The following is a 17,146-nucleotide window of genomic DNA, read 5'->3' as shown; positions in this document are numbered from 1 at the left end:
TATGCAAAATTACCAGAACACGGACAAGGACACGCAAATTTATTGGATGAATTATCAGCGTTGTATCCCATTTTCCAAGCGTTCTGAAAGTCTCCAGGATTCCCTGATGGATATCCAGATCCGGTGGACTGTATCACCTGGTGTGGGTAACTATTACGTGTGTTACGCATTGGTGACGTCGGGCCGGTTCGCGACTCTGGTCGTACTCAATGTAAAAAAAATGAGTGGTGTAACAGAAAAGATTTTTCAGAGACCACTACTGTCTGACAGGAAATGCAAAGCATTTCTATCGATGACCTTGTTGTGTTTGGCTGGTCCAGAAAGATAGCCAAAACGTGGATAGTAATAAACAATTTTATTTTTAAAAATGCCAAAATGTCAGCGCAGTCCACAGCGCACTGGTGGTTCTGAACGTTTGCACCTAAATTGCTCACTTCAGTGTCACTGCCTGTCGTCTCTCCGAAGCTTAGGGAGCGATATCTGCAGCTATCCAGAAAGTAGTATTGGTCAACGGTGCTGCACGTCAAAAAGTATGGTTGCCACATCAGCTCGAGGATACCGTAATCCTACCCTACACTAATTATATATCACCTGTCACCTTAGCACGAGGTTACCGTAATCCTAACAATTATATATCAACCGCTTTTATATAATCATGCCGTACATGCAGTTTGGAGCTATTTGGACGCCGTTGCAAAAGAAACACATTCAGCAGCAACACGCGGTAAAGGACCGATATCCCTTAAACTCGGTACGCATGCAATAACTGGACCAGATCAACACATGGTGAAGCATTTCCAAGTCTCATCGATAGCCAAACATGCCGCTTCAGTGAAAGACATCATTATCTGATTGTAAGCATTTTATTTAGCCAAGAAAGGAGGTTTCATCGGATTGCTGCAGGCCGGTCTCGACGGATCGTTAATTACAGGGTTGATAGGCATCAGAAACGGCCTAAAAAAAGAGGATGTCGTGGCCTGACCTTGCCGGGAGCTATGCCACGGAGGTAATGTCTAATTTGGATATAGAGCGCGAGTTTTTTCAAACGACCAACTTCGAAAATGTCTGACACAGCAAAATCTGCTTGATTAATATGCAAAAAAAACAAAAAAAAACAATCACGATGGAAATATCACGCAATGGGTCGATGTAGAATACTTTGATTATGTCGGTTTATCTCCTTCAGACGATATTGTCCGATATCAGCTACGGCGGAGAGCAAGCAGCTCCGCTCCCAACGGTACCAAAGGAAGCTGTTTATAATTCACTTCAACTGCAGGACATCGATGATAGATAGAACGTGTGGTAAGTACTCCATCGATTACATTCAGCAAAGAGACAACGGAAAGTTTCCTGTCGAAGCGATCTTATCACTTTGAGCAGTGTAATCACTGCTTTGAAGTTGTATTACTTTTAATTTAGTAGATGATAAATTATAAAACATGTCGTTATTAATTCGTGGTGGCTCAAGTACAGGACTAGAACGGGTGATATTCACCCGGTGGAAGTGACTACATAAAATAATCATCTCACGATTAAATCGTTGTGCGATGTGTGTGTGGTGCTAAAAACTCACGGTTCATAGCTATTCCATGCAAGGTGCTAGCGTAGTCGATGTGCTTTATGCAGCCAGGTTGTATAATGCACAGAGCACGTTGTTATCGATATGGGTTGGAAACGAGCAACGATGATATTTGAATAGAGCGAAATATGTGTGGGAGGCTGTGTCACTTGCAGAGACGTAAAATCGTCGGAGGAACCGCTGCTATCCATAAAATCGTTTGTAAGCTCAACAAACCTGGACTGAACCTTAACCCGGCAGAAGCACAATTTAACTTGGAATCCACTTGAGAAGCTGCTGGACGAAAACGATCAGCCGTTGCCTGGCCATGAGCCTTATAATGGCGCGAATGCCATTGTGCTGTATAACGATATTTTCTATCGGGATCATCCTAACAATAAAGCAACCGCTCTGGTAGCCTAGTAGTTTTAGCGTCCGACTCGGATGTGTGAGGTCGCGGATTCCAAAGTCGGCCGAGTAATACCAAAGACTTATAAAAATGGTACTAACAGCTGCCTCACTAGGTTTTCAGCATTAAGAGGTCAGTGAAAAGACTGATAGGCCTGATGTCAGAATACTGTGACTAGGTGGGAAATGATTCTACATGAAGGCTGAAAGACGCTCCGGTGCTAGACATCACTATAGACTCCCATATTGCAGATATCGTAGCGATACGACTGAGAAAATGATAAAAGCTACGTTAAAAATAAAAAATCACAGAGACCGAACGATAAAGCCGGATGCAATAAGGTCATTAGGGACTTAAAGCTTAAACAAATTTCAGGCAGCGAGTGGACCGCTCTCTCGTGCGTGGAATCATTGGCGCTAAACATAAGGTTGGCGTGAGCACATGCCGTTTTGGTGCCAACACGAGACCTGGAATGCATAATTTCAAATATTTGCTTGCGTTATTGGTTTTTTCAGCAATTACTCTTGGGTGGTTCCGTTGCAAAATAAAAAAGGACATTCTATCATTGAAGCACTGGACACATTTATATGTGCAGGGTCGTAATATACAATACACAATAAAATTATGGGTGGATCACGGCAACTTGTTTTACAACAAATAATATTGTCTTGTACAGACCAAAAAAAATCAGGGCAATGTCGTGATTGTTGAGCGGTTTTATTTAACAAGACGTTGAAAAACTGTATGTGGGAAAGATTTTCCAGCTTAACACTATGTACATTTTTACCGAAGATTCTAAATCAGTACAATAACACAAAGCACGACAGCATTAAAAATGACAAATACAGAAGCTCAAACTGATGGCCGCAAACAGGAAGTGACATACGCGTTATTTGTTAAGCATAACTATCTGGTGGGCGACCATATAAGTACCAGGAGACAAAAGAAAAACACGTTTGAAAAATGATACACACCCAACTGGACAGAGGAAGTGTTTGTGGCATATAAAATCCAGAGGACGCTGCCGGTCACGTACACGCTTAAAGATGTGGCGGAAGAGCCAAATGAGTGTTCTTCATACGAACAGGAATTACAACAACAAAAAAGACAGCCATAACATATTTAGGCTTGTAATAGTCCATTCGACAAACGGAAAAATAGCTCTCTAAAATGATTTGGTTACCTGGCTAAATTCAAACCGTGGATCCCGACGGCGGCGTTAACGACATCGCAGAAAAATAATTGTATCGTACACCACTGACATTTATTGCCAGATTTGCCAGATACGGGGCGGCATTTCTCAGCATGTTCCGGCAGTTCCATTGTTTATTTTCGATGTGGCATTGCTGCTTATACTTTCGAAGTTCTGGCACAATCTCCAGTGGTCTTATTGGTCTTCTTGATACACGTCAGGGTCTTCCTCGGATAAAAAATCAACTCGGGAATCTTTATATGTCGTCGCCAGAATCTCATCAAAATGTTTCAGTACCAGCAACGCCGCTAGTTTCTGATCCATTTTATAACAATTAATCAATTAAAGAAACATAGTGTATATACACAATGAAGGAGGTTTCATGCCTTTGCGGGTTTTGACAAAAGTTTGTATGCGCAATTTGACGAGCCCGTGTCGATCGATAAAACCACCGCTGTATCGGAATATGGTATACTACGCGTTCTGTGTTCGCATATTAGAGAGCACCGCAGCATTAAATTCAATGTGATCGTCCAGGTGAGCTTTGTTAAGCTCTTTGGGGATCTATCTATCTATCTATCTTCTATCTATCTATCTATCTATCTATCTCTCTCTCTCTCTATCCATCCATCCATCCATTATTCCATCCATCCATCCATACATACGTATATACATACATACATACATACATACCTGGAAGCGAAACAACCTCTATCGATCAGCCATGTCACAACCGATGCCGGTGGGAAATTTTGCCTGGATGGATCCGGAAAAGTTTACCGAGCAAATACTTAAACAGTGACGACGACACTGGGTATTTCGTCAACGTCGACCTGTATTATCTGTATTATCTGACAGGTTCTGGCGCCGGAAAGTTTAGTGATCAAAGAGGACATTCTGAGTCCACATACACTCGCGCTAGAAGCTAAACTCGACTGCGGATGGGTAAAAGCACCTAAACTCGTGCCAAATCTCATGCATAAAAAACGGTACGTCACTCATTATAAAAATATCAGGCAGTGTCTGTGACTAGGAGTCGAACTGGTGAGAATTCACCGCGTGCTGAAATTTAACCAGCAAAAATGGCTAGATATTTACATCCAAATGTTCCTCGGCCAGGACCAATTTCGACAAGGACTTTTTGAAACTCATGAACAACTCAGTGGTTGGCAAATCCATGGAAAACGTATGAAAACAAGTCAACGTCGAACTCGGCAATTATGTCGAACGTAGAAATAAACTGGTAAATGATCCCACATTTGTCAACATGAAAACCTCTGACGAAAACTTGATGGTCATTCACAGAAAGAAAACTTGATGGTCATTCACAGAAAGAAAACTTGATGGTCATTCACAGAAAGAAAACAGAGCTGGTCATGAGCAACCCTATCTACTGCGGGTTTACATTTCTGGACCTGTCTAAACTGCAGATGTACGATTTCCATCATGGATACTTCAAAGCACGCAACTGATAAAAGGTCAAGTTCCTGTTTAAGGACTCGGACAATTTATGTTATGAAATCAACACTTATTACGTGTATCATGACATGTTCAAGGACAAACGCTTATCCGACTTTTCAGACTATCCCATAACCAGTCCGTTTTCCGACGATTCTAACAAAAGGGTAATCAGAAAGTTCAAGGACGAAACGAACTCGGTGCCCATAGTGGAATTTGTCGGACTGCGCAGTAAAATGTACTCAATCAAATTATCTGGTGGCGAAGCAAACAAAAATGTGCTAAAGGAATCAAGAAAAACGTCGTTAAACATCTCTCATGCACAGTCATTATCTGTGGGTGCTTGGAGGAAACAAACTGGTTTCGCTAATGTACACCATTCGATCGATTGTTCATACTTATTTACACACTCGATCAACGAAGTAGGGTTAGCCGTTACGATGATAAACATTTCGTTATGGATGACGGTATTAGAACTCTTGCATAAAGATACTAAACAACTCTTGCATAAAGATACTAAGCAACTCTTGCATAAAGATACTAAACAACTCTTGCATAAAGATACTAAACAATATGGTAAAGACAATGTGCCTGATGAGCTTGGCATGTTGTAAATATGCTAGGTGGGGTGGGGGAGGCCGCTTTGTTTTTTATTAGGCTATGCCGAAACTGTAGTGTGCTTTTATTACAACGTAGTAGTTGGAAACCGACTGAAAACATGAGGAAGAGCTAACCGATTATCAAAATAAACCTTATTCAAAAATGTCACAATAAACCTGTTTCAATTTGTTCGGAACCACTTTTTTATATATTACTGTTTTCATAGTCTATAAGAAGTTTTGGTGAAATTATTCAAAATTGACACGATATCGTAAAATAACATTTGGCATCTTTATTTTTTTTTATACATAGACACGTTTTTATAAATATTTTTGACCATTTCGGACAATTCTATATGAGTTTCATCTAAGTACCTAATACCGGTTTACGTGCTACGTGAAATAGTCAATCCCGTCCAAAATTTATATGATATTTTTGCTTATTTCCTGACCGAAAAGTCAACCAAACGTTCAACGATATTATCCATTTCACCTCTGTACATTCTGTTAATAGATTTTTTTCCGTGGTAAAATTATCTTTCCTAAACTTTATCTCTTTCCATTGTGGATTTATTCACAAAGCCAATCTGAACTGGAACTAATATATCTAACGCTCGCAACGGTGATCTTTCAAAGTAATGTTCAATGCCATCATAAGAGCCACACTAAACTTGACTGTGGCCGCCATAATATCTGTTCTCGTTTAAAGATTTCTTGATTGAATATATACGTCTTTTACCTATGATGATTTTGCTCTTGAAAGTCACTAAAAGGAGCTTTCATATATATACACACACAATTTGGATTACGTAACATATACTTTCACATTTTTAATTCAAGATAAACAAAAACACAAAACGTTCTTGTAGTTAAAACTTAAATCTGAAACTACTCTAAATTATTGTAAGTTTTCTTAGGTTGTCGCTCAAAACTATTGACATCGCCCTAAACAAGAAATGAAAAATATAGTTCACCCGATTTAAAATTAAAACGTATGAGTTCCATACACTGACACGGAAATTGTTGACAAATAAATAAAAACAGCTTAAATTAAGACACCAGACAAAACGTTTCAGATGTTATAGATCCTTGCTCGTTTTCCAAATGTCGACCACCTTTATATATCGTGCTCTCGAAGCACCTAAAGAACTTGCAGTTGGTATAAAATGGTGTGCATTGTAAAATCCATCTACTCTAGCCAAGGTTCCCATTGTTAACTCTGGCTATACATTGGCGGCTCGATCAGATATTTCTGATCTTCGAGTCTGTTAATTTCATTGGATGCGGCAGCAAGCCACCGCATCCGATCAAGATCAAATTGTTCAAATCTGAACACTGTTCTTACATGATAGAGACAAGGATAGCACACACATGGACTCAGAAATAAACAATTTTCCACTTCTGGTCCGTGTTCGAACTAAAAATACACCCTTTCACTCAAATACACCTGTAATGGCTTCTGTATGGTACGCAGTCATACTTTCGATGTTAAACTTACAATGTATCCTTTTGAATTAAATTGCCTATACCATTTTCAGCCGATGTACAATGCACCGCTGTAACACGCAATTGTTTAGCAGGCATCACATACTAAGGGAGGTAACTCATGAAAGCCAATAAATGTCGCTAGGACAAAGGATAGAAATATCTGCTCGATCCGCCAATGTGTAGTTAGGGTTAACATATTGTAATCTTGCCTTGCGAGATGCATAAAACTCAGCTTACTCACTTGTATGTTAGAAAATGCTATTTACCAAGTTCAGTGTACCACCCAGTTCTTACCAACACAAGGGATTGTCTCTGTTAATCGTTTTCATCCCACTTAGGTAGTCAGGAAATTAAAACGCAACGGTATGATACATACCGGTGCGTTGACATTACACTAGATTATATTGTGCACAGTACACAGGTCGTATTTCTTTGACGGTTAATCTCCAAAACAGTGAAGTTTCATCTAAAAACAAGTAACAAAGTAACATTCAAAGTAGTACCGCACCGGTGGCCTAAGTGGTTAGAGTGTCCGCCTTGGATGCTGGAGGTTGCGGATTCAAAGCACGTCCGAGTCATACCAAAGACTTACAAAAATGGTACTAACAGCTGCCTCGCTTGTCGCTTACCATTAAGATGTTAGTGTTAGGATTGGTCGGATTGGTGTCAAGATAATGTGACATCACTATATATATATATATATGAAGAATAAAAACTACATATAGAATTACACTGTTATAAGTTTTTCATTTCATTTTCGTTACTATCTCGAACTTAATGTTAAGCACATAACACTACAGACGTATTAACTTTTCGAAATATTATCATCATCAAGCAACTGTTAAAAGATTAGTGCCTTGCTCCGCCAAATGACTGCAGATTTGCATAATTGCAGGTATTGAGATATTTCGTTTTGTCATTACGGTAGCTGACACAGTATTACTATTGTATTTTTGTCAGTTTTCTGTTTTATTTTATGATCTTGTATTATCATGAATTTGTTTATTCTGATGTAATCTCTTTTTTAAGAGGAAATAAAGTCAGGCAGTCAGTCAGTCAGTCATACATACATACATACATACATACGTACGTACGTACGTACGTACGTGCGTGCGTGGGTGCGTGCGTGCATGCATGCATGCATGCATGCATACATAAGTACGTACGTACGTGCGTACATACATACGTACGTACATACATACATACATACATACAAGCGTTCATGTTCCGCTAAATTATATTCTGAACATACAACACGTGTCGTATTCCTTTGATGTTTAATCCCCAAAACAGTGAAGTTTCGTCTTAAAATATCCAACAAAGTAAGTTGTTCTTTACGTTTATGACGTATACTTATGTTAGTCCTTAAAGAGAAAAGACTTCATTGTTGATGAGATCGTAAATTAAATACCGGTTAGTAAATCTAAGCCCAAGGATCCCAATGACCACACAAAAGAAACCAAAGCACTGTGCGGAATAATCAGGTCCTGATAAACGAAATGGGGGGGGGGGGGGGCGAGACACAGGGGGCACGTGCTCGCTGGTTGCCGTGGATAAAATTGCATGTCTTTAAACAAACCATATAAAGGTATAAACCGTCTAATGCTTAACTTAATATAGCTATAATAATGATACACATGTAATGGAACAGTTTAAGGACTGTGCTCGGGGTAGATCTCTAAGGGCCCCATATCTTCAAAGCCACCGTCCCACTCCACCCCATCCCAAAGCCTTAATCTGGACCTGGGAATAATAACAGAAATATGACATCACTTATTGGTGACAATCATTCAAATTTAAGTCATTATAATGCAAATGTGTTTTAAGTTTATTGCATCCTTCATCAAATATTTTTCCCTTGTCATTTGTAGCCGAACACTTATACCCAGAAGCCGAAATTCCACTTAGAGAAGAAAAATATTTTTACAATACCGCAAGCCTTTTCGCACACTTACGGAAAAGAAGATGACGTTAAAAAGCTTTCTTGCTTCGACTTTGTCAGCCAACACCAGGAGTCAAAAACTTCGAAACCAGAAAGCGTCACCAAGCTGTTTATTGATGTCGTCGTGTGATATCTCTCCCCGAGCGAATCGCCTTATCCATTTCTAGTCATGATATCAAAATCTCTTGTCATAAAATGATTGGACAAATACGTGTTTTGCCTGGCTGCGTGTGTAATATATATATATATATATATATTTGCAACAATTATACATAATCAGCCACAAGCAGGTTTTCCGTCAGCAAAGAAAGAGGAAAAGTCTATGGCAACTTTACAAAATAACTTTGGTGACACTACTATCAAGTATGCGTATCGCAGTGTCTGTGCGATATGCACATCTACATATATGGATAGATGGATAAAATGCTACGTATCCGTTGTTTGTGTCTTCGTAAAAACTGATACGGATAGAAGGATCCGACAGAAGGATAATCACATTACAACTGGAGCCCTCATTAAAAACAATCTTGTGACTCAGTCGAGATTTAATACAGGAGAATTGAACTCAAGCAGCTGAGAAAACCATGGCTATAAGATTTACTTCCCTTCGACACCCTATTGTGACAGTTATAGTGTCAAACAAATAATTGTTATTAAAAAGAAATACTTACTCCTAGCATAGTTTTTAGTCTGCCACTTGAGGGAGTTGTTTGTATATTCATGTTGGCATAGAAAACACGATGATAAATATTTTAGCTTTTAATAGATCAGATAAAGTTATCATATTTCTGTTAATTACATAATTATTGATCTGATAATGTCAAGATGAATTTATTGACTCGTTCGGACCGCACAAGTAACTTAGATTTGTAACAACGCATGGCGAATGTAAACGTTGGTACATACGCATTAGCGCCAGTATTGTTCAGAACGAAATGAACGTCACGGAAAGGAGCACGTGTAGAACCGTGAGAACAATTGGGTTGAGCGTTTATGTCGACTGTGCACATTATATGCTATTATGCCATATAAATGACGAGAATGTATTGTACACAATTAGTTCAATATCCAACGAATTTATTCTTTTCTGAGTTTTTTGCATCCTACATATTACATGTAAACATTAATATCATTTTGGAGTGGGTTGGTAGGGCTGGGGGAATACTCGGGATCCTTTGTTTCTTTTTCTCCAATTGCCCCTGGAGCAACCATGACCGACTGACATTTATACTAAGTGGAGACCAAATATCTCATATCTTCTTAACACTTTAACATTGCTACTTAGACCTCTGCAAACTCATAAATCGCACAAAGTGTATAAAAATTGTATTTCGTTTTCAATCAATTTTCTAATCAAAATTCGATACTACAACATAAATTAGCTCCTTTAAAAGAAAACATTTTCAATATTGTGTTTGTAGTAGTAGTAGTAGTAGCAGCAGCAGCAGCTGCTGTTGCATCGGCAGTTTAGCGGAAGCTTTGCATCTGATAGTTATCCTTCCCTAAATGTCTATATATGGTCAGTTTAAAGTATTTATCATCAATCATTTAAGCAGGCTATACCGGAAGCAATGGCATACTTTTAAAAATTAGATCGATGATGGTATACAGCAAAACGCAAATGATTTGGGGTTTACTTTGTTGCTGTGAACCACTACTGCTGACTACAAAGAACATTTGAATGAAATTTTGATATCTTTCTTGAAGCAGGGACTTCAAGTCTATAGGGAAGCTTGATACCTAAAGTCTCTAATTAAGAATCAGATTGGTGAAGAAACATTATTATTCCCAGTGTTTCTTTCGATATGTCAGATTTTTGAGAGAGAGAGAGAGAGAGAGAGAGAGCATTTTACTCCTCTTATTATAGCAAACGTTAACTCAACAATTTGCGCACTGATATTAACATACAGATGGTTCAAAAACCGAATTGTATAGTCTCTCAGTGACCTATATAAGTTATAACTATGTATGTATGTATGTATGTATGTATGTATGTATGATGGATAGATGTATCAACGCCTTTGCAAGTGAGTTTTCGTTCACTCTTCTATGAAATGGAATCAACAGGGTCCCGTTTCAGTAAAATGCGTAAGCTGTGCGTAACGTACGTCTGGCGTAAGTTACGCAAACGACCTTGCTTAAGCAGAATCAATCCGTTTCACTAACGTTCCGTAACTTAAGGCAGGGACCTAGCTTGCGTATGTTTTGCACAAGGAATAAATGGCCGCTTTTATCATCTTCGGACTGGATCAAAATAAAAAATATCGGACGAAGTCTGCGACGCGAACATGTGTTCCGGGACATAGCAAAGGTCCTGAATACTTAGTATGATCGCAATTTAACATCAAAATATCGCTTTGAAAAAATGTTCATTAAAACACTGGCAAATGTGGGCTGTAACCCAATTCTAGCTACCGATAAGTATACCTCTTGAACTATTAGAGGTTCGATTAGTATGCGGCCCTCATATACATTAGTATTTATTGTTTTATACCTATTTAATTATATTCTTTCAGCGATATAATTTTTTTCTATTTTGATTATAATAAAAATGAATTTTTGTATGTAATAAAAGGTTAATGTTAATAGAATACACTGTAGACTGTTTTTTTCTTCAATTTCCAGGACAATTTCATCCATTTCTTTTTAAAAAAAATAGTTACTGCAATTTCATAGACAATTTGATTCAATTCTTAAAAATAAAAAATAAATATCAATTTTTGTGTTCTTTAATGTGTATCTTCTGTAGATGTCATATCATATTTTCTTTAAAAATCCCCACAACCCAAACTTACTGATGAACTTAACTGAGATGGCAAAAAATCATAAAGTTAATAAAATATACATACATAAATACAGGCAGAAATACTGATAAGTAAATCTGTCGGTATATCTTTTTCTTTTTGACGATTCTAAGTGTGAGGGTGGGATAGGGAGGTGTTTTTTAAAATAAGGTACAACTTCTGTCATGACACCTTTGAAATCAAATAATTCGCTTTAACCCTGTTCTGTGCCAATGTGTAACATAGGGCAAATGTATAGTAGACATCACAACGGCATACTGAACACTCAAATCAACACCAGACTTAATTAGACTGACCAGTCAAATCAACACCAGACTTAATTAGACTGTGCAGATATATCAGATATGGGCCCATTGATCACTACAATCAAACCATGCAGGGTTTTCCCAGTTCTGTTGACAGTGTCTATCATAGGGGCAAATATCAATCAGCTATTATGCTGCAGATATTCGAAGGGGGCATTGTCAACCAGTCCAGGTTAGATGACTACCTATTGGCATTTTGCCATGTGTAATTGGTCAGAAACATCCAGACACCTATCAATCTCTTAATATAAACATATGATAGCAAATAATATCATTGTATATACAAAAACAATGCCGATGTTTCGTTCTTTACCAATGAATAAAATGAACGTATTGTTATGCATATTTGACTTAGTTTATATTTTATTTAATTTAATATTTTGTTAGTTCTATTTTTTATTCCATTACATGTTATTGTAAAGTTGTCAAGAACAGAGTTCAGAGCTTTTCTTTATTTTTGACGTAAATACTCTAACAGACATTGTATCGGATGCTGAACTAGTTCCTGACCCTGATTCAGACTCAGAATAGGGTTCTTTTAAACAACCATTTTAAAATTTTTTTTAATTCTTTCCCAGAGTAAAATTCATTTGTTTTTGGCAAGGCCATATGGGAGTACGTGATGCTACGCATGTAAAAAGCTTTATGTTGTTCTAGAAACATGATCTTATAATCCTCATACGGGAATCTGCTTTGTGTCTTAAATTGGTGTATAACTATTTTCTATAGAGAATTTAGTTAGTCGGGCTTTCAACCATTGACAATTAAAGGTGTTTTGCTATGACCAGTTTGAGTTGAATTTTTAATATTTCTTCTTCAAATTATTTGGATTCCAAGAGATTATTTTTCCGGAAATATTTTGCTCTGAATTAATTCTTGGACAAAGACAGTTATAGAAATTTACACAGAATTTAAACATTGGAATATTTTTTTCTATGATTCAAAAAAGAACTGTTGACATTTTGAATTTCATCGGGATTCGAACTCCGTTTCATTTGAACTTCTTATTACTAGGACTTCTATTTTTTAATTCTTGGATTATTTTTGGATTTGATTCGTGAAACCTTAAGTTCTTTTTCTCATTTTAACCTTGTTTATATATATATATATATATATATTCTACTCACAAATACACTTTATAATACACATGATTTAATTATATCTTACACAAAATAGTTTTGGGGGACAAAGAAGTATTATGATATGCTATCATACTTTCCTTTTTTCAGTTGTTACGTTTTTTTTTAAATTTACAATTTTCTTCTTCGTAAGAACAATTTCTCCACTTCAGTCCCCATTAATGTGTTATTGTATGTACAAGTTGTAATCTACACATGGCACTAAATAATTTGATACTGTATGTACAAGTTGTAATCTACACATGACACTAAATAATTTGATATTGTGTGTACAAGTTGTCATCTACACATGGCACTAAATAATTTGATATTGTATGTACAAGTTGTCATGTACACATGGCACTAAATAATTTGATATTGTATGTACAAGTTGTCATGTACACATGGCACTAAATAATTTGATATTGTATGTACAAGTTGTCATATACACATGGCACTAAATAATTTGATACTGTATGTACAAGTTGTAGTCTGCACATGGCACTAAATAATTTGATATTGTATGTACAAGTTGTCATATACACATGTCACTAAATAATTTGATACTGTATGTACAAGTTGTAATCTACACATGGCACTAAATAATTTGATATTGTATGTACAAGTTGTAATCTACACATGTCACTAAATAATTTGATATTGTATGTACAAGTTGTAATCTACACATGGCACTAAATAATTTGATATTGTATGCACAAGTTGTCATCTACACATGACACTAAATAATTTGATACTGTATGTACAAGTTGTCATCTACACATGACACTAAATAATTTGATACTGTATGTACAAGTTGTAATCTACACATGGCACTAAATAATTTGATATTGATTGCTACTTTAATATTGAAGTGAAATAATGTCAAAAGAAAACTAAACACAAGGTATTAATTGAAAATTATATTAATCAAAATAAATCAAACCACAAATATTATTATTATATTTGATATTGGCATAATTAATCCTAATGACAATGCTTATAACTTGGATATTGATAAAAAAGGTACACAATTTTTTCAGACTATATATAGAATAAATTGTCTTTTATTTTGCTGTTATTAATACATTGCTAACTGCGTTATAATTTCCGCTGTTGTTAGTGACCTATTATATTTCTATGTCAATTGTTAGCTGTTGAGAATATCTTTCTAATTGTGTGTATTTTGCCCGTAGTTATCTATGAATGTAGTGGTGTGGCTAGAATAAAACTTCCGATAGTTTGTCTTAATTTCGTCTCTTATGCACTAAATTTTCCTCTAACAACATTTAATAGGCCTTGAATCTACCTCCGCTATTGTGGTTGTCAGATGAGATGGTTTTGTTAACGATCCCCAGCTTCCTAACTTTATGATAAACTCTGTGCTATTGAAACACTGGACACACCTGGCTATGATTACTCATCTTTGTGTATGTGCATGCATGCGTGGGTTTGTTTCCAATTTATTCCCTTTGTCTACCCTCTCGTAAAGGTTCATAGATGAACTCGCGCTGGTAAACCTCATACTGCAAAATGACAAGAAACAACCCCTACAGAAAGAAATGGAATTGCCCATACAAGCTACTGACGAAAATGATTCCCTAACTCCCACATCTCTTGAACCCATGTTCTGACTTATCAAAGCTCCCGCATCCTTTTAAAGTTCATACACATCACACTGGAGACATGATTCTGTGAAAATTCAGGGCTTTTCATTAACAAAATGGAAACAATAATGCAGAGGAAATTATTTGGCTTATCCAAGTGTTCACGAGTTTTTAGGGTTGATACTGAAAGAAAGTTTTGTTTTCTTGTAATATGTGTACTTGTATATCTTGAGGATTATGCTAGCGGTTATAACCTGGATTTAGAATCTGCCACCATTCAAAGTGGAGATACAGGAAGTATGTTTGGATTTGACGTGGCTCTACATCAAGACCAGGATGCTAAATGGTATTTCAAAACTCTTCTTTACAAATATCTATATATTTGTGTCTTTTTTTATATGTATGTATGTATGTATGTAATGCAAGAAAAAGTTTGTTTGAACAAGAACTAGGAGAGGCCCGGGTGTTTCTTACCCCAGGGCCTGTGATCGCTCTCTACGGCCCTATGTATGTGTGGATTGTATGGTTGTTGTTGGGTTTGTACGTGTAATCTGACAGAGCATTATTTGATCTTTGAAATGGGTCGGTGGGATATTGAATTTATTCGAGAAGTTTTTTTATAACTAACTTTATGGTCTTTCCAGATTAAGAAGCTAACATTGCATGAATACTTTTTCATCGTTAATAGTCAAATATATTTTGTACAGAGATGATATTAATATGTGCCTTAAATTTATCCATGATTACAGTTGGGATGCTCGTATTCGACATTATGCTATTGTTGAAAATGTAGCTGATGATTTTGCCATTATGCATGGACCAACAGGTCGGTAGCTGTCTTGTCAAACAAAAAGTGCGAAGAACAACTTGTAGGTCAACCAAAATTCGATTTATAGTGATTCCATACTCCCAGTCCAAGTTGAAGAAGGTTTACATGAACAAACAAGTTGTTTGTATTGGTGTTTATGGTATAGTAACACAAGTAGGTTATTTAGTGCCGAAGCAATTAGATTAAAGTGCCTTGCCCAAGGACACACAGCGGTAGCCAACCCAGGATGATTCGACTGTAGGATTTGAACCCACACTCGTTTGATCTCAAGTACGCACGCTAACCACTGATTTACCGCGGCTCCTACCTCCATTATTTGTGTTTTAAATTATGCAGGTGAGTGCATCAGACGTATTATACATCCCCAAGCCAGTAAAGTAACTACGAGAGAGACGCGAGTCACATCTGTTAGTATAAATATAGTACACCCTAAGCAGATTAATTCTGTAGTCCTACATCTAAGACCTGACGCTGATATTATGTTGTGGGCGTCAGGGTCTTGCAGCCTAACTAACAGCGCTGTGTAGTGTGTTTTGATGTCGACTAACATCGTAACGAAAGTCATATTTTCAGGAATATCTCACACAACTGGCAACTAAAATAACGACGCTTTTCTACAAAGTAAGGTAATAATGTTTTAGTCAGACTTTACTTAATCTGATGTCTTTTCTCTAATAAATTCAAATTCTCACAATAGAAATGGACCTGTTTTCAAGTTTCGTTGGCCTACATTTCAGTTGATTGGAAAGCGATGAAAGCCGGGAATGCCGAAATCGGGTTAAGTGGAAATAGTATTCTTTAACGAAAGAAATAAAAATATAATATGCATATTGGAGCCGTAAAGCAACGTTTCGTTTCGTTCAAGAAAAAAATCTGCCACATGAACCTACTTAAACATACTTCGGCATACCTAGACCACCGTTGCATTACAACAAATTCAAATGTATGCCAACGGAACATGAAAATGCGTTCATTTGCTAGTGTCATATTTTCATTCCGCCAGGATAAAGATAGCACAGTAAGTATATTAATTACACATACATTAGTGGAAGAGTGTCGACATATGCTGCCAGATGTGTGAGATATTCCTGAACTTTGACTACTCATTCCGATGTCAACGACATCGGATCACATTATACAAGGCCATTGTTTGGAAAGTAAGACATAGCACCTAAACAAGACAACATGTGCTATGTCTTACATGCAGGACTAATTAATTCTGTAAATCACGATTTGTTTCCCTACAGCAACACTAGCATTGGTTTATTGTCGATATCACGTGACTATATGATCTCTGATGTCATTGACATGTAGGGTGCGAGAGTTGTATAGTCATGTGACTCGGATTGCAAATGGCGAGATTCAGGTAAAATTTCATTAACTATGTTCTTTCTTCTCGTCTGTCAGCGGATTAAAGACAACGAATTCTATGCTCGCGGATTTGGAGAAAACAAATGATATTGCTATCGATTTCATGCAGGTATAACTCGTTGAAAAGTCGTTAAAATTTGCTATCCGGCTAGTAAGTGGCTACCCTAGGCGGACACAAAACGGTGTCGGCGAAATCCAGCTTTTTGATAGGCAGCGGACTCGGACCCTACACCCCAACATAAATGTCCAAATATAAAAATGGGGTGGCATGGGTCAGAGGAAAATCGGAGTAACTTGATGTCTCGCTTGACTCGAATATCACGGAATGCTACGTCCTGAATTTAAAATCAATTGTACGGCCTCTCGGGTTAGTTTTCTTTGCCACAGTGCTCCGAAGACCTTTTTTACAGCCAGGGTTAATCAGAAACTTGAGCAAATATTCATTTATAATATTTAGAATCTTTCA

General features: G+C 37.1%; 2 protein-coding genes across 4 annotated transcripts in view; one reads left to right on the top strand and one right to left on the bottom strand.

The window, feature by feature from the left end:
* The window catches only part of LOC149779393 (uncharacterized), a 39,311-nt gene that overhangs the window by 20,377 nt on the left and 1,788 nt on the right, over positions 1-17,146 (bottom strand). The gene's annotated exons all lie outside the window — the stretch shown is intronic.
* The window catches only part of LOC149779392 (integrin alpha-PS2-like), a 305,876-nt gene continuing 303,224 nt past the window's right edge, over positions 14,495-17,146 (top strand). For all 3 annotated transcript variants that reach the window (XR_016415642.1, XM_089940054.1, XM_089940053.1), the window contains exon 1: positions 14,495-14,826. Coding sequence is in view for 2 of the 3 variants with exons in the window: in XM_089940054.1 (XP_089796180.1) it covers positions 14,597-14,826 (230 nt within the window). In the remaining variant the exon portion in view is untranslated. The remainder of the gene's footprint in view (positions 14,827-17,146) is intronic.

Source organism: Sinohyriopsis cumingii, chromosome 17, assembly GCF_028554795.1.
Source record: "Sinohyriopsis cumingii isolate HCF-2022 chromosome 17, ASM2855479v2, whole genome shotgun sequence".
Classification (NCBI taxonomy): domain Eukaryota; kingdom Metazoa; phylum Mollusca; class Bivalvia; order Unionida; family Unionidae; genus Sinohyriopsis; species Sinohyriopsis cumingii.
The sequence above is the reverse complement of the archived record's forward strand: the minus strand, read 5'-3'. Positions and strand labels throughout refer to the sequence as shown.